General features: G+C 48.4%; 1 protein-coding gene across 5 annotated transcripts in view; it reads left to right on the forward strand.

The window, feature by feature from the left end:
• sema5ba (sema domain, seven thrombospondin repeats (type 1 and type 1-like), transmembrane domain (TM) and short cytoplasmic domain, (semaphorin) 5Ba) overlaps window positions 1-24,490 on the forward strand; it is a 61,518-nt gene that overhangs the window by 15,012 nt on the left and 22,016 nt on the right. For all 5 annotated transcript variants that reach the window (XR_013453058.1, XM_078090987.1, XM_078090988.1 and 2 more), the window contains exons 2-4: window positions 7,959-8,160; window positions 19,192-19,291; window positions 19,577-19,622. Coding sequence is in view for 4 of the 5 variants with exons in the window: in XM_078090985.1 (XP_077947111.1) it covers window positions 7,959-8,160; window positions 19,192-19,291; window positions 19,577-19,622 (348 nt within the window). In the remaining variant the exon portion in view is untranslated. The remainder of the gene's footprint in view (window positions 1-7,958; window positions 8,161-19,191; window positions 19,292-19,576; window positions 19,623-24,490) is intronic.

Below are 24,490 nucleotides of genomic sequence, written 5' to 3' on the forward strand. Positions count from 1 at the left end.
TTGACCTTTTTTCTACATGTTTAGAAGCTGAATTGTTCATGATTCCTGCTGTAACTTTAGTAGCCGGAGCTCCTCTAACATGATGGTCAGAGGACGTAAATGTTAGCGACTTCACAGTGGAACGAAGCTAAATGAGGTCCCGTGAAGCGCCCTGCTGGGGGGAACTCCTTTGTTCCTTTTATTTATCGTCCAATCAAGTGGAAGCCGCGGCCGGCGGGAGATTTCATTACTTTCTATGAAGTGGACCCGCAGACGGAGGCCTTTTGTCCCGTAAGTCCTGCGCTGATCTGTGGGCCATTAAGCCTGAGCCCGTTCGTCAGCAGGCCCGGAGCGCCGCCCAGGACGCAGGCTAACAGGCTGAGCGGCTAAACCCTAAAATACTTTCATCGGCACGACTTACTGGTCTAGATCGACTGTCCTCCAGCTGTTGAGTTTCCCACAGAGCTTAGCGTTGGATGTGAATGGATGATCTGATTTCATCGTGTGTGTGTGTCTGTCCTCTGTTTGCAGACGGCATCCTCATGTTCTATAGAGACGTCAGAGCTTCACAAGTTAAAGCTGCATTCTGTGTAGTGACCAGCAGGGGGCGACTCCTCTGCTCCCATAGACGTCTATGAGGAAATGACTACTTCTCTGTAGTGACCAGCAGGGGGCGACTCCTCTGCTCCCATAGACGTCTATGAGGAAATGACTCTACTTCTCTGTAGTGACCAGCAGGGGGCGACTCCTCTGCTCCCATAGACGTCTATGAGGAAATGACTTGATTTACTCCCTCAGTAAACATTGTAAACATGAGTTCATGGTCTCAGTCTGTGGTTTCAAGTCTTCTTTAGTGCAGCATGATGTTCATGTAGTAGATTATGGTTGATTGTCCCGGTAGACGGAGTCCTCGTCTGCTGCTTCCCATTGACGGATTTCTGAGGAGTTCTTCTGGAGTTCATGTTGTGTATATGAAACGTACTCCACCTGATGGTTCTCTGGTGCGATGCAACAGTCCCCATCAGACCCCCAGCCAGCTGCTCACTCACACACATGTTTTTCTCTTGATCACCGCTCACTACAAAGCTTTGGATGGAATCAAACTCAAATGAGGAAGCTGTGAAAATAAATCAAGGAGGAAACAAGAATGTGGCGGAAATAAAAGGGTTTCCTCTCCGTCTCTCTTCTCGCATCACTCGGTTCCCTTTCACAAGCCTGTGAGAACAAACGGGTAGATTGACCCCCTCTGGGAAAGCTCATTCTTCATTTCCATCACAAAGGTGTTTGAATCCAACGCCTGGGCAGGAAATACTTTGATAAATGGGATATATCGATGCTCCGAGAGGCAGTGATCTGTGAGATTGGCGGTGGAACAGCAGGCCAGATGTTGGTCCTCTCTGATTGGTTAGTGGGGACGTAGCTTGGCGAATACCTTGACTTATTTCTGTTGTAACAGTTGAGCTTTCTTCACTTATTTATGAGTTCATTCTTGTTATCACATCCTGTTGGGCCAAATGTGGCTGGGGGGGTCCGTCCTGCAGGAGTATCTTCACATGGGAGATGATCTGATGCAGGTTGAATCAAGGCACCTTGTTGCACGTCGCGTCCCGGGTGGAAATGGATCGGTTTGAAAGGCTTTAATTGACTCGGATGTGAGAACAGTTGCTCGTCTTCGTCGCGTGAGCCGGGCGGGTAAACAGGTCGTCACGGAGACGGATGATGATGTTGATATTAGAGGAACCGTCCTGTCCCACTGGAGACGAGTCCTCTGGCCCGTCACCTCGGTTTGAAGACGTGCAAAGCGATCTTAGAACTTTGGGCCGAAGCCACTATGAAGTAGAGTTGTCACGATACCAACATGATGACTTCGATACCATACCTGCCAAAATATTACGGTACCCGATACTTACGATAGCACAAATAGGATAATGGAATATATTTATCTATGATAGTAATAAATAAAACATCTGTAAGGTTCCTTTTTTACCTGGTATCTGTTTGACTGTCTGTGGGATGAACAATGCTTTATTTACTTGCATAGTTTGATATTCTCACGTTCATATTTCCTTAACTAGAAATAAAAAGGATCAGGTGAAGATCCACCAGCATGTAGCCTGTTGCATCAAGTGTGTGTTATTTGGTACAGTTTTGTGTGCATTCTGACCTCATGATCCTATCGGCCCACATGAGTGAACTTGTAGGTTGTTTTGCATGTATATATTTCTGCTGGACTGTTCAGGAACTTATTTGGGGTCTTGGGGAAAGTTGTTGTCAAGCTAGCCAACAAAGCTACAGGCTGCCAACTCTCACGGTTTCCCCGTGCGACACGCGTGTTTCCATGTTTTCACACGCACTCACGCCACACATCCAACTTATTACGCTAAAAAAAAAAAGAATCTGCGCTGGTTCATCTAAACGGTTCATTTATAACCCGATTGGCTGCACGTAGCGTAACTTACAGCCCCGTCAGCCGTTCACCCCCAACGTCTCACTCCAAGGTTTAGTGAAAAGTTTCCCTATAACATTACAAAGAAGCCGACTCGAGAGCACTTAATACTAGCATCAATATGCTAGCGTTTTATAACAAGCTTGCTAACATTGCTAACGAGATGTCTGCTAGCGGCTAAACTTACTTTGTTTATGACAAACTAGCAAGTCAACAATTTTCCAAACACAGTCAAACACAAGACAAAGCAGACGTCCTCTTTTACCCGGACGTTTTCTCTTTTCCAGACCTAAAAAATGCGTCCGGGTAAAAGAGGACGTGTGGTCACCCGAGCTAAGCTAGGCTATGGCTAATGGTGTATATGGGTGAGCAGTCTGCTACATGAGGGCGCGTCTCCCCCGATAACTCGCTGTGTGAGAGCTGCGCAGTCGATGTGTGCAGGCGGCCCGACACGGAGCGCTCAGTACCGGTACTACAAATAGTCAAAACCCTAACGTGAGGGTACCGCGGTACCTTTCTAGTACCGGTACACCGTGCAACGCTACTATGAAGCGTCACGGCCGCCAGAACGGGATGAAAGTGAGACGCAGAAGGACGACGCGCGATAGAGCTCCAGAAAGGACGGAGAGCAGCCAGAAGATGCAGAACTACCGGAAAGAGACACAAAGAGACCAGGAGGACACTTGGTCACACGTAACCCTCCTCCCTGAGCGACAGGCTGGTCTCTGTGCAGCTTCAATTATTCTTGTTGTTTCAACCCATGCCCCCCCCCCACACACACACACACACACACAGACACACACACACACACACACACACACACACTCTAAGGCCTGGAGGCACGATTACTTCACTTCAATATTCAAAGAGAGCAGAACTAAACGACTCAAACATAAAAAGTGCCTTAATTGAATTGAAAAGTGCGGCTGCTCCAATTAGTTAATGGAGGCCGCTGATTGGGTCTTTGGAAATGTTTTCTCTTTGTGCAGGTGACTGATCGCTGAAGAAAACCAACGCTTTCCTGCACATTGTGCAAGCAGCCGACGCACACACACACGCACACACACACACGCACACACACACACACACACCGTGCAGCCTCCCGGCCACAGCTCGGCGGGATGAAACTCCTCATTTACACAACTAATGGGCAGAAATGAAGGGATCATTTGCTTCATCCAGAGGAGAAGCTGCATTTGTCTTTTCTGTTTCCTGTGATTATATCACAATCACACAACGCGGCCCCTTCGGGTGCTCGCCTCCATTCCCCTAAATCACAAAGCGTAAACAACGCCACCGGTGATCCCGCCGGTTTCCTCTGCATCACCACATTGGCTGGCGCGGTTCCCTGTCACGCCTCAGGACGGCCCGTAACCACACATTGTGTTGTGGGACCACACGCCAATTAAAACCGGGACACAAGATGTTTTTTTTCCTTTCTAATCACATCACAATGGATTTAATTACAGCGGCGTGTTTGCAGGGTTGCAAATGAGCGTCGGGCTTGATGTCTTGTGTCAGCGAGAAGATGTTCCATCACTCCCCAAGCCGGGATCAGGCTTTACAGAGAGCATCATAAGCAGGGTTCATGAAACGGAACAAATAATCCTCCTCTGTGTTGTCTGACTCTGACGTGAAACTCTGATCGGTGACCTTTGATCCGCCTGGGTACACTTCCTGTTCCCTCCATCAAAGGCTTCTTCTGAATGGTTTACAGTCTGAAATAAGGTCTCAAGAGATTTCATCTAACGCTGCATCTTCTGTAGTGACCAGCAGGGGGCGACTCCTCTGCTCCCATAGACGTCTATGAGGAAATGACTCTACTTCTCTGTAGTGACCAGCAGGGGGCGACTCCTCTGCTCCCATAGACGTCTATGAGGAAATGACTCTACTTCTCTGTAGTGACCAGCAGGGGGCGACTCCTCTGCTCCCATAGACGTCTATGAGGAAATGACTCTACTTCTCTGTAGTGACCAGCAGGGGGCGACTCCTCTGCTCCCATAGACGTCTATGAGGAAATGACTCTACTTCTCTGTAGTGACCAGCAGGGGGCGACTCCTCTGCTCCCATAGACGTCTATGAGGAAATGACTCTACTTCTCTGTAGTGACCAGCAGGGGGCGACTCCTCTGCTCCCATAGACGTCTATGAGGAAATGACTCTACTTCTCTGTAGTGACCAGCAGGGGGCGACTCCTCTGCTCCCATAGACGTCTATGAGGAAATCACTGTAAACGTGAGTTTATGGTCTCAAAGCAGCATGATGTTCATTTAGTACATGATGGTCCATGTGGAGTCAAACAGAAAGGGGATGCTTTAGGGCTGTCTGATTGACAGGTCTGATAGATACACATATTACAAGATGGCGACCGCTACTACGCCGAACTGGAGGGACCGATGAGTTGTTGTGGCAGCGTCTGTGTGTCTGCCCCCCCCCCATTGAGTCTCTGTGGCAGCGGGGGGCTCCGACAGTGGGGGGTTTGTGAAAAGTGGTTTCTCCTAAACGGCCATTTGTGTGTGTGTGTGTGTGTGTGTGTGTGTGTGTGTGTGTGTGTGTGTGCGTGTGCGCATCAGCACACGCCGGTGATCAGAATCTCACTCTGTATGCAAATGAACATCACTTACAGCAGACCCCCCCCCTGGGACGGTGAGCCGTTGCTGTGTTGACGGTCTGCGTCCCAGAGGACCCGTTTTGTCCCGTAGAGCCTCTAAGCTGCACAAACAGGCCCAGACGTCCACCTGCAGCCGTTAGCGTGTCACTGAGGAAGAGGAGCTCATCAACGGCAACGATCAGCTGTTAGAGACACGCTCAGGAGAGGACTGTCTCTCACTGAGGCCTCCAGCCATGTCCATGTCTGCAGCCCGAGGGACCAATGTTACCACCCTGAGCCACAAATCACATTCACAACAACGTGACAACATAACGGCCCTGACAACCGGCTTTATCAACACGGGGCCCTGAACGCCCCTCAGACCTCCAGTCGTAACTAGGTAACATAACAAATTCCTCCTCCTCCCCCTCCTCCCCCTCCCCCTTCTCCCCTCCTCCCCCTCCTGCTCCTCCTGCTCCTCCGTTGGCAGGTGAGCTTTTATTAAAGTTTAGCGGCACCACGGTGGCCGGTGATGAATGCCCAAAGCTAGAATCCAATAAGAAGGATTCTGTGGGAACGCCGGCTCTCCTCCACTACACACACACACACACACACGCACGCACGCACGCACGCACGCACGCACGCACGCACACAGTCACACACACACACGCACGCACTTTATAATCCCTATGGAATCAGGAAGTACAACTCTTAGATGTGTGGTGGTGACCTCTTGTAGCCGGATAAGGACTGACCTTTGTCTGACCTCTGACCTCTGTCCGTTTGCGACCCAAAGAGCACCTGTACCCGAGTTCACTGTTGAATCTGACCTTATTTGCTTGGAGGATTATGAGTCATAAAGGTCTTTACGTGTTGGTTTTATTATCCAGGCAGCAGTTATGAAAGACGTCTCCTCGTCGCTCGTGGAACGCTGAATAAATCCTTCAAATATTTGCATTTATATTGTAATTGTGAAGAAGCAGAATGAAAGATAACAAGTCGCCACGTCTCGTGTTGTAATCCTGCTCTCTGAGGGAGACTCTTATTGTGATAGTCTGCTGTTTGTGTGTGCGTGACGAAAACAGCAGCGACACAAAATGTGTGAACGAATGCGCATCAAATATGTCCTCTTTGTCCCGAGAGGAGCGGCGAGGTTCTGAGCGGGCCGTGTGACCTCGTCCTCAGGCGGCCTCTGATTGGCTCGACCGCGTTTCACAGCAGTGTGGTGTGAGTCTGTCTCAGTGTCATTGTGTATTGATTTCATTGTTAGCGCAGTGAGCTTTGCGTCTGTGTGAGTCTGAGTGTTATCACAGACTGCGGCTGTCTCAGGTGTGCGTGCGTGTGTGTGTGTGTGTCTGTGTGTGTGTGTGCGTGCGCGCCAATCAAGCCGAGGTCTGATTTGACTTAACGGGCCTCTAATGGTCGTCTCTCCGGGCTGAAGCACATCCTTCAATCAGACTGTGGCTCCTGGTCCCGCCCTCTGATTGCTGCTGTCCTGATGATCCACAGACAGTCTGCAGGATACAAATGTATATTTGTCCTGCATATAATATATATATATATATATATATATATATGTATATATATATATATATATTATATAGATAATATATCTATGTATATATAATATATCTATATGTATATAATATATCTATGTATATATAATATATCTATATATATATATATGTATCTATGTATATATATTATATAATATATATTTGCTGTGTCTACTTCCTGCATTTTTTAATCATAGTTGATTTATTTGCTCTGTGGAAGCTTGTGAGGCGTCAGTTTAATAATATAATAAATAATATTACAACATATTTAACTGTGTGGTCTATTAAGTGCTTTGACCAACTAACGACAAAAACACCAAAAATAATGCTCTATCAATTGAAATAAGATGATAACAATTATCAAATTAAATGTGTTCAATTTTACAGTATTTCACAGTAAATAAATCTACTTGAATTCAGCAACGATGACAATATTCAAATTAAATAGTAACCAAGAACAGAACTGCAAATGAAATAAAATGCAAACAAAGAGCACAGTGCCCCCCCCCCCCCCCCCCAGCAGACTGTGGAGGTCTGTGTTGAAATACACTCGACCCGTTGGCGCTGTTGTTACCGGCTTGCCGCTCTGTTGCCATGGATACGCTGGCAGAACCGCGCGTATTCATACTTGACCTCTTTTATCCTGAATGATCTCTGGCTGCGATCCTAAATACATCGACACGCCGTCTCACCTCCTCCTCACGTGACCACACGTTACAGAAGCTCCTTCACATGAAGACATTTACCTTTTGGGCCCAAAAATACTGTTTGTTTGTTAAAAAGCAAAATGTGGTTTTCTCAACTCTTTTTCAAGGAAACGAAATAAATAAAAAGCAACATGCTGAGGTTCCATCTGACTAAGTTCCTCTCCGTCATACATCACGCGTGTTCGTTCCACACAACGCTGATAACAGCTGCTCCTTGTCTTCATGTCACCGGGACCAGAGGAGCTCCCACTCACCTCCTTCCTCGTCTCCATGTGAATGATGTGGTATCGAGTCCTGGGGGGTCACTGCTCACCGGGGGTCCTGTGGGACTGACTGGTGGTCACGTGATGGTCACGTGGGAGACGTGCAGAATGAATCTGTGTTAGAAGACGTGTGTTGACCAATGCAAGAATAAATACATGATCACTCTCCATCTCTTCTTCTCTCTAAACATTCTCGGGGGCTTCACACATTTGCATAACTGGCGAGCCGCTGCAGCGGGAAAGGCTTCATTGATTGGTTTGATTCCGTAACTCAACTGGGGATAATAATTTGTTATTGATGGTTCCGTTATTGAGGAAGCAGCTCCTGCAGGAAAGGTGTGTGTGTGTGTGTGTGTGTGTGTGTGTGTGTGTGGGGTTCATGTGTTGAGGTGTAAAAATGTATTTCTTATCCTTCCAGCTGCATCCCAGAGGAGAGGTCATCACCATGACGGCGTCCTTGCTGGACTCCTCCCCCTTGTCTATGGCCGGCCTCTTCCTCTTCCTCCTCCTCCCGACCTCCGCTGCGCAGGACGCCGCCCGCCCGCCCCCCCAGGTGCTGTTCGACCAGCTGACCCAGCCGGAGTGCAGCAAGAAAGAGCACCCAAAGGTCCCCGTACAAGGTCAGAGGTCACCACTGGCTCCGTGTCGATAGCGGCGTTCTCCGGACGTGGCGTTCGGTAGAGGCTTTTGCTTCTGCGGGTCGGCCGCCGGGGGTCTGATCTCCTAATGGAAGTAAAGCTTTTCGAGCCGCTTGGCCCCGCCTCCACCCGCATCCACCCGCCTCCACCCGCCTCCACCCGCCTCCATTGGTCCAGATCAGGCTCCCACCTCCGGAGCGGCGGCCCCGGGAGGGGAAGTGTCACCTCCTGTGATCGATGAGCGTCTTGTGGCAGCCGTCACCGGGGGGGGGGGATGAGTTGGCCCTGTTTATTCCAGCAGAGCACTCTGAGTCCTCCGGCCCCGCGGACCTGGATCTGTCATTGGTCCATCTACCACTGGTTGAGCTCCGGGGGGACGGAGGGGGGACATCTATCCCAGATCTGTACTTCCTTAAAGTAGGACAACTCTGAAAGTGAAACCCATCGGTCATGATGGAGGCTTCTGAGAATCATTATGATGATCAATCATTTCACTGATCACCTCGTCAAGGTGATGACATCACTCGTTTATCCACGCGTTAAAACTGGTTGATCAATAACTGTACCTGAGCAGGTAGTATGAGGAGGTACTCTGTACTACCTGCTCAGGTACTCTGTATACTAGCCAAGCAGGTAGTACACAGAGTACCTGAGCAGGTAGTACACAGAGTACCTGAGCAGGTAGTACACAGAGTACCTGAGCAGGTAGTACACAGAGTACCTGAGCAGGTAGTACACAGAGTACCTGAGCAGGTAGTATAGAACAACAGTTTCATTGGTACAGAACGAGCCAGAACAGGATTATGGATCAACACAAACGCTTCACACCGTTTGAAACATTAGTCTACGATACGCACCAACCGGTTTAAAAACACTCAGACACACTACAACAGGTTCTAAAGTAAGTTATGCAGATAAATGGAGAAATGCGTGCAAAAGTTGAACACGCCTATGAAGCTAAAAGCTGAAACATGAAACAACACGACAGACGGACAGCTGTCAGAGATCAGGCCGAATCCTGTGACACCTTCAGCGTTTGGCTCAGACGAACCATAAACATCAGAGGCCAGAAAACTGCCTCCGAGTTTTCATCTATTCAGCAGTAGTTCAATCAATTATAATGCGGGTGGATGAAATCCAGCCCTCTGATTGGTTGAGAGTGAGTCGGTTTGTTTACATCTCACTGCACCCAAAGTAACAGTTAGGAAACCTTTGTCTTCAATAGTCCAACCCCCCCGAGCTGTTATTATATATATATATATAATATATATATATATCGTACCAGGAGGGCACGGAGGAAGGTGAATAAATGGCAGCGCAGCAGTCAAAAGGCAGAGGGTGTCTCTGGAGACATTTTAATCTGTCCATCAAAGAAACTAAATAAATCACTCCGGTCGTTCCAGCAGTCAGTAAAAAGCCAGACACGACACGCTGTCTTCCCTCCATCTTCCTTCAGTCGTGTCTCCTGGCACACGTGGACCTCATGTCCCGTCCTCCACCCCCCTCAGATCCCTACAATGCAGAAACAAGTCCAGCAAACAAACTGTGAAGCTAGTTTAGTAAAAGCTGAACAGACGAATGAATAAAGATCAGTTTACATGTGAACACCAAAGAACAAAAATCTGGGGTTTGGAATTTTATCACGCGAACGCACACACACACGCACACACGCACGCACACGCACACACACACACACACACGCACACACACGCACACGCACACGCACATACGCACACACACGCACACACACGCACACGCACGCACACGCACACACACACACACACGCACACACACGCACACGCACACGCACACACGCACGCGCACACACTCCACAATCAGACGTGACATCACACAAATATTGTGGCAGAGATACGCTGATAAACATCCTTCGCACAGCGGCTCCGACCTGCCGGAATGCGTGACGGCGTTTCCATGACGACGTGAAAAGAATCGCGTGGACGTCCGCCGGCCGCCCCTCGCCATCCAGACGCACTACAGGCCGAGAGATAAGAGCGTGACACGAGGGGGGGGGCAGCCAGTACAGATAAAGTGTGTGTGTGTGTGTGTGTGTGTGTGTGTGTGTGTGTGTGTGAGATAATGGAGTCGGCCTGGTTCGTAAGATAAATAAACTTTGTCCCTTCATCACATCCAGCGCAGCATCATCCATCAAGGAAACAAGACGCTTCATGAGGGAGCATAACGGTTGATAAGACCCTTTGGCTGGAGGGGAGGAGAGAGGAGAGGAGGAGGGGAGGGGAGGGGAGGAGGGGAGGGGAGGAGAGAGGAGAGGAGGAGGGGAGGACCAGGAGGAGAGAGTAGAGGAGGAGGGGAGGGGAGAGGAGGAGGACCAGGAGGAGAGAGTAGGGGAGGAAGAGGAGCGACAGAGACTCTGGAGAGACACACAGAAGAAAGGAAGCAGGTGTTGTTGCTCATTTCCTGTTTCCAAGTCTTTCTCTCCTCATCTGTCTCCTCCCTCGCCTCCTCTCCTTCGCCTCCTCTCCCTCGCCTCCTCTCCCTCGCCTCCTCTCCCTCGCCTCCTCTCCCTCGCCTCCTCTCCCTCGCCTCCTCTCCTTCGCCTCCTCTCCCTCGCCTCCTCGTTCAGCCGACAAGTCTCAAGTATTTCTGCTCTTCTTCTCCATCCTGCTGCCAGAAGCCTCCCCCCCCCCCCCCCCCCGAACCCCCTCCAGCTCTGTGCTCACGGCGTCCATCAGGCGGCTGAGTGGAGTTGAACATGCTGATGGCGTTTCAGATACCAGGATGTTTAAAGTGGGGGGGGGCAGAGTGCTTCTTTCCTCGTCCCCGAGCTTCTCCCACACTGAGGCCCTTTGCAATCCATCAGCCGGAGGGAAGAGAGGTGCTATGTAGGTATAGAGGAGAGACCCCCCCCCCCGAGAGAAGAGAGGTGCTATGTAGGTATAGAGGAGAGAGCCCCCCCCCCCCCGAGGGAAGAGAGGTGCTATGTAGGTATAGAGGAGAGAGCCCCCCCCCCCCCCGAGAGAAGAGAGGTGCTATGTAGGTATAGAGAAGAGACCCCCCCCCCCCGAGAGAAGAGAGGTGCTATGTAGGTATAGAGGAGAGCCCCCCCCCTCTTCTCCCCCGCCTCCCCCCATTGGTCTTTTGGATGCCGTGGACCCGGCTGACTTGTGACTGAGAGGCTGTTAGCCTCCTGCCCGCGGTCCATCACTTCATTCTCCGGGTCATTGGGGGGGGGGGGGCGATGGAGAGAGGAAAAGCCCTCCAAGCGTTCGAGTGAATGTAGAGCTCGTTACGAAGGGAGGGGGGCGCCGGGGGGCCGATGAGGCCGAGGTGTGAAGGTTGTTGCTCCTTCCGGACGGACGCCGACGTGTGAGCTTTTCTATGTGAGTGTGTTTCTATAAAGCGATTAATTCCTCCGTGGTTATTTTTCCAATTTCACATATGAATCATCTTCTCGGGGGAACGCTGCTGTCAGAGCGCTAATTGACAGAACCGCGTGACCATGTGACCTGCTGCTGCATCGCCACCTCCCCCTGGAGATAAACATTTGTAATATTGCTTATTTCCAGCGAGACTTCTTTCCATTAACGAGACATCTTGTTGCAGTGCCCCCCCCCCCCCCCCCCCCCCGAAGGAAGGTGATGATAGACGGACACCTTTGGTACGATATGCGTCATTCATGGCTCATTAAACATGGCAGCTGGGGGGGGGGGGACTCAACTCGATGATTATAAAGACAATGATAAGAAATATAATAGAGTGTGGGATGCTAATATGTGTTAGTTTGTCTCTCACCTCACACCAACAAACAATGAGGTCTAGTAACTTCTCTTTTCAAAATAAAGTACCCTGGCCATGAGAAACAGGCAGTTTCTGAAGAGGCACAAACATTGTGTCTTTTCAAAATAAACCTGAAAAATGAATGAAAGCATTGGTTGTTGTTCCAAAGATTCTCACTCGACACCGGTGCAAAATCACCAAAACAGGACGTTTAATGTTTGCAAACCACAGACAGAGTTGACACACATACGTCACGTCATGCGCCAAGCCGACTTTCATCTCAGAGCAGGAATATATAGCAAGATAAACATGCATAAGGGGGGGGGGGGGTCTGTGCTGGTAGTCCACCTCGGATGTAGACGATCATCTTTGGCACCACAAGATTATAAAGATCGACGCACATCTGGATTATCGGATGACCCAGAACACCGTGTGCCTCGATGTGAAAGAGCACAGACTGTCGTACTGAGGCGGAACATTATTGCAATTTTGCCAACAATTCTCTTCTTAACTCAGCAAAATACTGTTGAATAAGTCAGCGTGGTCTTTATTTCTTTGCGTCACGCTGACATGAAGAAAACTGCTAGAAGGTTCTCCTGTTTGGAGCACAGGCTCTGCCCTTGAGGCCAACAGCAACTTTAATGTACCTGGTGGCATGGAACAAAGTGGCGCCCGACGCCCTTCATGTGGCGCTACGAATCAAGCGCTCCCTTATTTTCCTTTTTTCACACTTCAATGGTACGGTTAAATGTTAAGTGTTTTTTTTTTCCAAACCCCATTCTCATCCGTCTCGCCCAATCAGACCTTTAATGGTTCCAAAGTGACACCCTCCAGACGTAAGGTGACACCCTCCAGACGTAAAGTGACACCCTCCAGACGTAATGTGACACCCTCCAGACGTAAGGTGACACGCTCCAGGCGTAAGGTGACACCCTCCAGACGTAAGGAGACACCCTGCAGACGTAATGTGACACCCTCCAGACTTAAGGAGACACCCTGCAGACGTAATGTGACACCCTCCAGACTTAAGGAGACACCCTGCAGACGTAAGGAGACACCCTCCAGACGTAAGGAGACACCCTGCAGACGTAAGGTGACACCCTGCAGACGTAAGGAGACACCCTCCAGTCGTAAGGTGACACCCTCCAGACGTAAGGAGACACCCTCCAGACGTAAGGTGACACCCTGCAGACGTAAGGTGACACCCTGCAGACGTAAGGTGACACCCTCCAGACGTAAGGAGACACCCTGCAGACGTAAGGAGACACCCTGCAGACGTAAGGTGACACCCTGCAGACGTAAGGTGACACCCTCCAGACGTAAGGAGACACCCTGCAGACGTAAGGAGACACCCTCCAGTCGTAAGGTGACACCCTCCAGTCGTAAGGTGACACCCTCCAGACGTAATGTGACACCCTCCAGTCGTAAGGTGACACCCTCCAGACGTAAGGAGACACCCTCCAGACTTAAGGTGACACCCTCCAGACTTAAGGTGACACCCTCCAGTCGTAAGGTGACACCCTCCAGACGTAAGGAGACACCCTCCAGACTTAAGGTGACACCCTCCAGACGTAAGGAGACACCCTCCAGACTTAAGGTGACACCCTCCAGACGTAAGGAGACACCCTCCAGACTTAAGGTGACACCCTCCAGTCGTAAGGTGACACCCTCCAGACTTAAGGTGACACCCTCCAGACTTAAGGAGACACCCTCCAGACTTAAGGTGACATCCTTCAGACTTAAGGAGACACCCTCCAGTCGTAAGGTGACACCCTCCAGACTTAAGGTGACACCCTCCAGACTTAAGGAGACACCCTCCAGACTTAAGGTGACACCCTCCAGGCGTAAGGTGAAACCCACCAGACATCTCTGGGATGAAACTAAGACCAGATCGGTATCGCACAGCCGGCTTTGAGGAATCTCACATTCCATCACGTCTGTTCCCTCGGCCCCTTATGCTGGTTCTACATTCAAGAGAAAGGAAGATGCAAAGTGATAGGAAGCCGTTGATTTAGGAGAGACTGAATGTCTCCGCTGCATTAATCTGTCTTGGAGGGGCAATGGTCGTTTATCAAGTCCTCCACTGCCGGGCAGTTATGAGGGTCCAGGACAATAACTGTCCTTCACAGAGGGGCGGAGGGGCTCTGCACCACAACTCTTTCTTTAACTGGCACGTGGAGACATATTCATGATGTGGGGGGACGTTGGTATAACCTCAGATGATTAATGCTCCACATTAAATTCTAAAGTGATCCCTTACAGCTCCTGTTTTTACTGTTGGGGGGGCATTCCTCCTGATATCTGCCTCTCCACATCCTTATTTTAGGCTTCATGTCATGTGCTTTTAATGATCATATTTTATGGGGAGGGTTAATCACTTTAACTGTCTCTCTAAATTATGGGATTTTCTCAGGATGTCATATTTATTGAGTAAGTGGGGGGCGGGGCTTAGTGTTGGTTTGATGTGACCCGTGCAGTAAGGCCGAGATCCTCCTTGTGGCAGTGGCAAGTGGGTGGCATCGAACTTGAGAGCCCCACCCCCTACACGGAACCCGCCGGTTCAAACCTAAAATTAGCCTCTGTAATAAGAAGACGGGGGCTCACGTGTCTCAAATAAAATTAAATAAAATTAAATATTTACAGCAGCTGACCTGTCGTACAAATAACAGTTGTTTCTGGGAAAAATTGGCTCCTCCCACCCAGCGTGCCGTCGTGACGCCGACTGATTTACTGGCGATTGCCGCTGCCTGTCACAAAGTTGCCACCCACTTGCCACTGCCACAAGGAGGATCTCGCTGTCACTCGACCCGTGTTTTACCGTGTTTAGCCACAACATGTTTAATCCCTCTGAGGTCGACGTTCTTTGGCAACAAACTAGGAGCATGTATCATATCATAAGGGAGCTCTCTGATTGGCTGTGCCATCATAATAAGTTTGAAATACTTTAATTAGTAAATGATTTTTCCACAGACATCTGCAGAGTCATAGTTAAACATGTCCCAGTATTAATCATTAATTCACACTAGCGCTTCCCTCGCGTCTCCTACACTATAAAAAGTAATAAATTGACTTTACTTGAAAAAAGTCAAGAAACCGATTGCCTCAAAACTTCTACGTAAAGTCGCTCATTAATTTTAAGTCGTTAATGATGAAAACAAGTGAGTTTAGGCGTGTAACTGCAGTAAACATTAGTATAGTTAACTAAAAGTTATTAATTAAGTTGGCAATAAATAGTCATCTGAGTTATATTAAGTAAGCAGTATTGTTAATAAAAAGTTACCTTTAGTAGGGCTGCACCTGGTATACTGGTAGAAGATCTCGTAGTGTTCATACCGGTAACGCCATAACACCCGCTGTGGCTCTTTGGCAGAATTTATTTCTACACGTCATCACGGAGCTACTTGTCTCACGTGTGTATAACCACACGTGTGTAACCACATGTGTGTAACCATGACTCAATAACAGTCATTGAATCTCAGCCATGCTATAACTTTATAATAACAAGGAATAACCCACAACAAACACTCTTTAACAGTGTAAAACACCACAACACAACAGCTTGTGACACATAAACTATTTGTGACACTAATAAATGTACATTTATAAAATGACCCCACCAAACTGCATGCTGGGTAAAGCTCACAACAAGAAGTAACTCTGCTGCTACATGAAAACAGAGAAAGCAGAAACACGGGAGGAACAACGAGAGACGCTGCAACGCAACTTGGGCCCAACAGAGGAGTCGAGTCTGTTTGGAGGCTTTTTGGTTTTGTAAAATCTGACGTAAGTTACGTTAGATCAGAAAACCATTTGTCGAGCTTCTGGTGGCAACACTAGCAGCCACAACAAGCTAACACGCTAACACGATAAAAAGCTAACTGGCCGGCCAGTTGCGAGCGAGTTGGCCAGCAAGCGTTTTCAGGGTCAACACATTAACTCAATGTGTTTAGTTGAAAAAGCAAAACCGTGATGTACCAGGATACCGTCAGTCTGTTTAAATACCGTGATGTACCAGGATACAGTCAGAGTCTGTTTAAATACCGTGATGTACCAGGATACCGTCAGTCTGTTTAAATACCGCGATGTACCAGGATACCGTCAGTCTGTTTAAATACCGTGATGTACCAGGATACAGTCAGAGTCTGTTTAAATACCGTGATGTACCAGGATACCGTCAGTCTGTTTAAATACCGTGATGTACCAGGATACAGTCAGAGTCTGTTTAAATACCGCGATGTACCAGGATACCGTCAGTCTGTTTAAATACCGTGATGTACCAGGATACCGTCAGTCTGTTTAAATACCGTGATGTACCAGGATACCGTCAGAGTCTGTTTAAATACCGTGATGTACCAGGATACAGTCAGAGTCTGTTTAAATACCGTGATGTACCAGGATACAGTCAGAGTCTGTTTAAATACCGTGATGTACCAGGATACAGTCAGAGTCTGTTTAAATACCGTGATGTACCAGGATACAGTCAGAGTCTGTTTAAATACCGTGATGTACCAGGATACAGTCAGAGTCTGTTTAAATACCGTGATGTACCAGGATACAGTCAGAGTCTGTTTAAATACCGTGATGTACCAGGATACAGTCAGAGTCTGTTTAAATACCGCGATGTACCAGGATACAGTCAGAGTCTGTTTAAATACCGTGATGTACCAGGATACCGTCAGTCTGTTTAAATACCGCGATGTACCAGGATACAGTCAGAGTCTGTTTAAATACCGTGATGTACCAGGATACCGTCAGTCTGTTTAAATACCGCGATGTACCAGGATACCGTCAGAGTCTGTTTAAATACCGCGATATGGATTGTGGGCCACACGATGCAGCCCTACATCTTTAGTCAAACCATTCACCTCACTAAGGCAATAAGCGACGAGAGGCTGCGCTTTATCCTCCAATAATGTCACAGTTCGCTGGTGTTGTTATGTGACCCTCAAACTGTAACCTTATTGCTTTCATAATACGGTCACCAGCGATATATCATGATTATAAATAGTACGTTAAGTAAATCGCTGCCTTTCAGCACCAAACGTTGTGTATCGCACTTCAGTAGTCTAGAGACAAATATTCCCGTATGTAAACAGCGTTGAGTCCATCTCATTCATTCACATCGCTCATGACGTGAACCCTAATTGTCCGGTTGCCAAAGCTCGCATTGCCTGTAACTTTTTTTCGGCGATCAACTAACGATCGCGCAAAATCGAACCTGTGATATGGAACGCTCGGACTAAGGCGGCAAATCACTGTCATGGTAAATGATTGTAGCTGGTTGTCATCTACGGTGACACAGAGGTGTCCTTTGTGTTTTGACAACGTTTTCTCTCATAATTTCGACTTTCTATCCCCTTTCTTCGGTGTGGAAACGGGCTTCTATAGTTGTGTGAATGCATCACTTCAGCCAATCCACAGATGCGGTTTGTAACCAATCAGATGTGGAGACCATGGTGACTGGCTCCGCCCCCTGGCGACTGGCTCCGCCCCCTTACTGTCAAAAAGAACAACAGCGAGTGCTTAGAAAACACCTTTGAGCGCGAGCAGAGACCCTCCTCACCAGCAAGTTCACGCTCCGCCAGCGAGCAAAGATCTCGCGGATGTTTGATTTACGCGCATCAACCTGATTTGCGCTCTTGAATTTTGACTGTGATTTGCCGCCATATCGGTCAACAACAGCTGTACATTATCGATGAATAACCCGCCCCCCGTGACTCTCTGAACCAATCAGAACGCTGGATTTCATCTACCAGTATTATAACAAGTAAGCTGAACTACAAACTAAATCGTCAGAGCTCGACAGTACACTGAATTATGTTTCTGAATTGAGAAATATGGTTTTTACATCGTAGTGTGTTTTAATTTCGCAATTGCAGCTTTAACATGAGTATAAAAAAATCCTAATTTGGTTGTTTCAAATATTAGAATGAACTAAATTGAACTAAATCAAGTGATGCAATTACTATAAGAAAAATAACATGTAATTATTATGCAATTAAATGCAATAGTCAACTGCACTACATGAACAAACAAATAGTTCTTGGGTCTAACGCAGCGTGTCACAGACCATCACATCATTTGGACATTAGTGGGTTATGCAGTCATTGTAGTTTGTATCTGAGGGACAGGAAAGCCACGGAGGACAGCTGTTTGCATCCCACTAACATCTGTACTCACAATAATAATCACGTCTCCAGTGGTCAAGAGCGTGTTAGAGCATCTCCAGGTTCCTCCTCACTCATTCTTTTTAACGGTTACTTGAGATAAGTTTCATAACTTTCCGCAGCAGAAAGTTGTTTCCTTCAGTATGTTCAGCAAATTAAGCAGAAAGGCCACTAATCTTTGAATTACATGTTCCGGTGTAGTTTCCTGCGACAGTTTCATTTTCACGACGCCTCTCAAACTTCTTCTGTCTGCATTAACATGTATACATACATATATATATATATATATATATATGTATACATGTATACGTATGTTTACACATGTATCTAATGTAGATAACTCTAATGCACAAATAGGCCTTGCTGTTGCCCCCCATGCGCCATGCGTCCTGTGTGCTGAGGGTCTCTGGGATTGAATCCTCTGAGTGTGTGTGAATGTTTACAGTCATTATTCATGTCGAAGGTTCCATCACCTTGGATGCTTTTGTTGCTTCCGGCAGCGCTACGAATAACGAATAATCTCCTAAAAAGATCTACTTAAAAACTGTAATAGTTGAAGTGAGTGTCTGTATTTTATGCATGGGGGGCATTGATACAGTGTGTTATCAGCAATATCACCGACATGAAGTAAAACTATTCAAATGAAACCACTTGGTGTGGAACTAGATGCTGCTGTCTTTTATTTTGCCGTCTTCAAGTGAGACAGATTTTTATTATCGCCGTGGTTTCACGTATTCTCCCCGCTGTCATAATAACATGCTGCATACAACTGGTTACGTCTGCAGGTATTGGAGCCAGACGGCCCCCGTCAGTCCTGTTTACAGGAAATCTTCAGTTTACTTCATTTTATAAATGTTCCAGCTCGGTTTCACCAAACACAGCCGTACTTACACAGAAAGGGCAACTTCTGACACATTCGTTTCTCCATGAGATCAGGTTGGATGTTCAATGACGGTGTGAGTGTTCCTGTGGGCGTCATATCCAAATACACACACTCACATGTGTTTATTTATATATATGATGTGCTTGTAGCTCAGGACATGACGCGGCGTTCGCTGACCTCTTTCCTCTCCTCCCCCCCGTCCCTCAGCTCTGAGTCCTTGGATCTCCTCTTTCTCCCCCCTGGGCGTGAGAGACTTCTCCCAGCTCACCCTGGACCTGACCAGGAACGAGCTCATCGTGGGCGCCAGGTGAGAAAGTCCAGCCGTTCACCCCGCGGAGCACATCGCCGGGGGCTCGGTCCCCGCCCAGCTCTCGACGGGTAGCGGCGCTCCTCCTCCGTTTTTACACGTTAGACTCGGGACGAACGAACAGTTCGTGTACTTGCACACAGAAGGAGTGCGAGCGGCGGCCTCTAATCGGCCTCGCTGAGTCCACAGGCCCTCAAACGTCTCGTCTCTTCTCTCATGATTAAACAAAAGCTCTTTCAGAGTCTCGCCACATTGTTAACAAGTTCTCCTCTCTTCTCATTCCAGAAACTTCCTGTTCAGACTGGACCTCGTTAACATGTCGCTGATTCAGGTAGGAGCGCTGACATCTTCTTCCACGTCTCCCTCACAGCTGAGGATGAAGGTTTCCTCCTGGTTCTGAGGATTATAATACAGCATGATGGTCATCTAGTAGATGATGGTCCATTTAGAGTCAACCTGACCATAAAGCAGCGAGGGGGCGGGGCTACACGCTGATTGACAGGTCTCTTCCGAGGATATTTGGTCTCTTCCTGTTCACCGCTTTAACAAAAAGACGGAGACGCTCTGGATCCAAGATGGCGCCACTGAAACCGCTGAACCGCAGATTCTGTAACATCAGTCCGCCAAGCGTCGCCATGACTACATCCACTTCTGTTCAGTCCGTGGACGTGAATGAGGGCGGCGCCTTCAATCGAGGCGAAGTCAGAAAAGTAGATGCTGCTTTCTGACTTTACAGCTACGGAGAAATGATCTGTTCTATGAAACTAAGACACTTCCCCAAACAAGTCAACAGGATATGTATTCACATCTGGATGTTATTTTATCACCTCAGAGGACGTAACTGGGTTGTGTGTGTGTGTGTGTGTGTGTGTGTGTGTGTTTCAGTACAGCCGGCAGTGTTGGCTTTCTGTTGGCTCCGAGGCACATGGGTTGCTGTTCAGTTGCGTCAGTCGTCACTGATGACAATCCCCTGTGTGCGTGTGTCTGTGTGTGTGTGTCTGTGTGTGTGTGTGTGTGTGTCTGTGTGTGTCTGTGTGTGTGTGTGTGTGTGGTGTCCCGGGGGAAGAGGATCCGTCTGCAGGCTTCTCATCACGATGTCGTCTCCTCGGTTTGACAGCAGTTTCCTCGGGAAAATGAGTTGTCGTATTCTGCTGTGGTTGTGAAAGTTTGTTTTACTCCGTGTGCAGTGACGGGCGGCGGCGTGTCGCTCTAATTACACCATTTGCTTCGGTGTGGCTTTATTGTCATCAAAATAACAAGAAAACAACGTTGGCAAAGCTTCAAACTGAGAAGAAGGACACAACAATGTTGACGTGATGTCACATGAGGCCAGGAAGAGGAAGAAGGAGCTTATTTAACGTAACAACATGGCGGCAAATATAAACATGGAGCTTCATATGACACAGAGGAGGGAGCCAGAAGGAGGAAGGGGAGGAGTCAGATGTCACACACTCGTTGTATATTATTCTCCTGAAGGAGAATTCCTCTTCATTATAATGTCACAATATTCGTCGTGGTCCACACGTGGCCCAGAAGAGTCCTTACTGGTGCCAAAGATCTGCCCCTAAACACCAAAGGTCATCGACCCGCCTGTGCATGTTGCATCGCAGTCCGTTGGCCTCGACCTTTTACTCTGAAAGCCAAACTTTATTTTGAAACCAGCCAGAAAATGAAGAATTGCTCTTCGTCACCTGCTGCTCTTCGTCACCTGCTGCTATTCGTCACCTGCTGCTCTTCATCACCTGCTGCTCTTCATCACCTGCTGCTCTTCATCACCTGCTGCTATTCGTCACCTGCTGCTCTTCATCACATGCTGATCTTCATCACCTGCTGCTCTTCATCACATGCTGATCTTCATCACATGCTGCTCTTCATCACCCGCTGCTCTTTGTCACCTGCTGCTCTTCATCACCTGCTGCTCTTCATCACATGCTGCTCTTCATCACCCGCTGCTCTTTGTCACCTGCTGCTTTTCGTCACCTGCTGCTCTTCATCACCTGCTGCTCTTCATCACCTGCTGCTCTTCGTCACCTGCTGCTCTTCATCACCTGCTGCTCTTTGTCACCTGCTGCTCTTCATCACCTGCTGCTCTTCGTCACCTGCTGCTCTTCATCACCTGCTGCTCTTTGTCACCTGCTGCTCTTCATCACCTGCTGCTTTTTGTCACCTGCTGCTCTTCATCACCTGCTGCTCTTCGTCACCTGCTGCTCTTCGTCACCTGCTGCTCTTAGTCACCTGCTGCTCTTCATCACCTGCTGCTCTTCGTCACCTGCTGCTCTTCGTCACCTGCTGCTCTTCGTCATCTGCTGCTCTTCGTCATCTGCTGCTCTTCGTCACCTGCTGCTCTTTATCACCTGCTGCTCTTCGTCACCTGCTGCTCTTCATCACCTGCTGCTCTTCGTCATCTGCTGCTCTTCGTCACCTGCTGCTCTTTATCACCTGCTGCTCTTCGTCACCTGCTGCTCTTCATCACCTGCTGCTCTTCATCACCCCCCTCCCCGGTTCTCTGGATGTGGAGCTGTTTTTAGCGACTGCAGCTCGCCGTCTCTCACGCACACATGCACACGCACACATGCACACGCACACATGCACACGCACACTACTCCCACACACTCTTTCTCTTTCTGGCCGTCTGATCACAGCAGCAAGCTGGTGGGAGTAGTGTGTGTTTGTGTGTGTGTTTTTGTGTGTGTTCGTGTGTGTTTGTGTGTGTGTTTGTGTGTGTGTTTTTGTGTGTGTTCGTGTGTGTTTGTGTGAGTTTGTGTGAGTTTGTGCGTGTGCATGTGTGTGGAGAGACGGCGGCGGCGCTCACTGATTGGACGGGAGGGAAGAGGAGTCATCTGCTCGTCTGATTGTTTATGTCTCTTTGATGCAGATGTGCCAGATGTGAAGAGCAATTCCAACAAGAAAAAAAAGAGATAAAGAAAATGAGAGCAACTTTTGATTTGAAAACTTTTCCCGTCTTTCGCTCTCTTGAGGTGCGTGGAGAGGCTCTCGCAGCAGATAGACTATCGACCGGCCTCCTGCTGACACATTTGTACAGTGGTACATAACGTGTCTTTTCACCACCTTCTTCTCTGGTGCTTTGGTTGTAGTTGTGTTGCTGTTAAAACGTGTAGCTTCTCGACAGCTTTTCCTTTGTCCTCCTTTTACTTGGGAAGGTTCAGCAGTTTAACTTCTTTCTTCAATTAGCTGCTTAGCCAATCAGCTCATTAGCCAATTGGCTGATTATGCAAATTAGTAGAAAAACCTTTCGAAACATGGAGAACATAAAACGAGTTGAACAGCACGTTCCTCACATATCTCACGTGCACTTCTTCCTCCACGTGCACTCGCACAGCTCACAGTCACCTGATGAGGTCGAGGCTCGTGGGCGAGGAGGCGCTGACGGGTGTCGTACCGGCCGGTACCGAGGTGCTCGAGTGACCTCACCGGGTCGAAGGGAGAAATCCTCACCTGCAGCGAGTGGGAGGCAACCGTGCAACTCAACACACAACAAACACACTACGTGCACACAGTGCACCTTCAGCCCAGACACACACACTGGAGTCTGAGCTGAAGGAGATTCTGGTTCCACCAAAATCCAACCCGGTGGGTCAGGACGAGTCTAACACCAGCGTTGGACTGGAATGAAACGCGTCTTTAAGTGCTGCTCTAAAGACGAGCCGAGTGAGACGAGTTGCGTGTTTTCGGCCGACTGGCTTCCTGCGCGCACACACACACACACACACACACACACAGACTGAAGTGTAGGTTGTTTTGTGTGCACAGTAAACCGTGAACTCATCCTGCAGTCAGTGAGTCTGTGAGTGACACCTTCAATCCACTCTGCACACACTGTGTTTATTACCCACCAAACATTTAATCCCACTCACTGTTTATGACGTTGGTCTTGATTCTTTTTTGCCGTCACCAAGTTAATGTTTAATCAACCAGTGAACAGGAAGTGACCATATGGGGACTGAGGCGGACGCAGAGACGTCGTATACGTCTCTGGTAGAGACTTGTCAATCACGTGTAGCCCCGCCCTAAAGCATCACTCACTGGACCATAATTCACTAAATGAACATCATGTTGTGTTGAAGAAGACGTGAAACTAGAGACTGAGACATAAACTCATGTTTACAATATTTACTGAGGGAATAAATCAAGAGAGAAGTAGAGTCATTTCCTCATAGACGTCTATGGGAGCAGAGGAGTCGCCCCCTGCTGGTCACTACAGAGAAGTAGAATCATTTCCTCATAGACGTCTATGGGAGCAGAGGAGTCGCCCCCTGCTGGTCACTACAGAGAAGTAGAGTCATTTCCTCATAGACGTCTATGGGAGCAGAGGAGTCGCCCCCTGCTGGTCACTACAGAGAAGTAGAGTCATTTCCTCATAGACGTCTATGGGAGCAGAGGAGTTGCCCCCTGCTGGTCACTACAGAGAAGTAGAGTCATTTCCTCATAGACGTCTATGGGAGCAGAGGAGTCGCCCCCTGCTGGTCACTACACAGAACGCATCTTTAACACGTGAAGCTTTGGCTTCACTTAAAGAGGTTGTTATCTAGAGTCACCAGTTCACACGGTCACACTTTAAACTCGGTCTCCATCTGAATTCTGCTCAATGTGACACAAGCGGACCTTTTGATGCTGGTAACACTTTGACTCTTTGAAGCTCGTCTGGATGTTTGGAGTTAAAGAACATTTCTGTTGACAACGTGCACACGTTCACGTATGTTTAAGATGACGTCTGAGGAAGTCTGAGGAAGTCCTCTTTTACCCATCTGTGGTTGTGCAGATAAACTGGGGGTTGAATGTGAAGATGTGGGCGTTTAATCCTCCATCAATTCATTCATTCTTCAGCATCGGAACACAAGGAGCAGAAGCTGTTGAATGCTTCTGCTGAAACTTCACATTCAGCCAACACGAAGGAAGACCCGCAAACATCAACACAAACAACAAGTACTGAAACAATGACAACAACAACAGCTGTTATTCAGCCGAACGTGGAGGAAATGTGTTCAAAACACGTTCCTACATTGAACCGCGCCGCTCTGAGAATCAATTCCTTCCCTTAACAAAATGGCCGACAGCTCCTCTCCCCCCTCCACCCCCCCCCCCCCCCCCCCACGCTGTATTTACAATGTCCACGAGTTATAATTAGTTGTCAGACGTAACGTCGTCCTTATCAACACAGCGCCACATTTCAGTAAACCG

The sequence above is a fragment of the Gasterosteus aculeatus genome, chromosome 16, assembly GCF_964276395.1.
Source record: "Gasterosteus aculeatus chromosome 16, fGasAcu3.hap1.1, whole genome shotgun sequence".
Lineage (NCBI taxonomy): Eukaryota > Metazoa > Chordata > Actinopteri > Perciformes > Gasterosteidae > Gasterosteus > Gasterosteus aculeatus.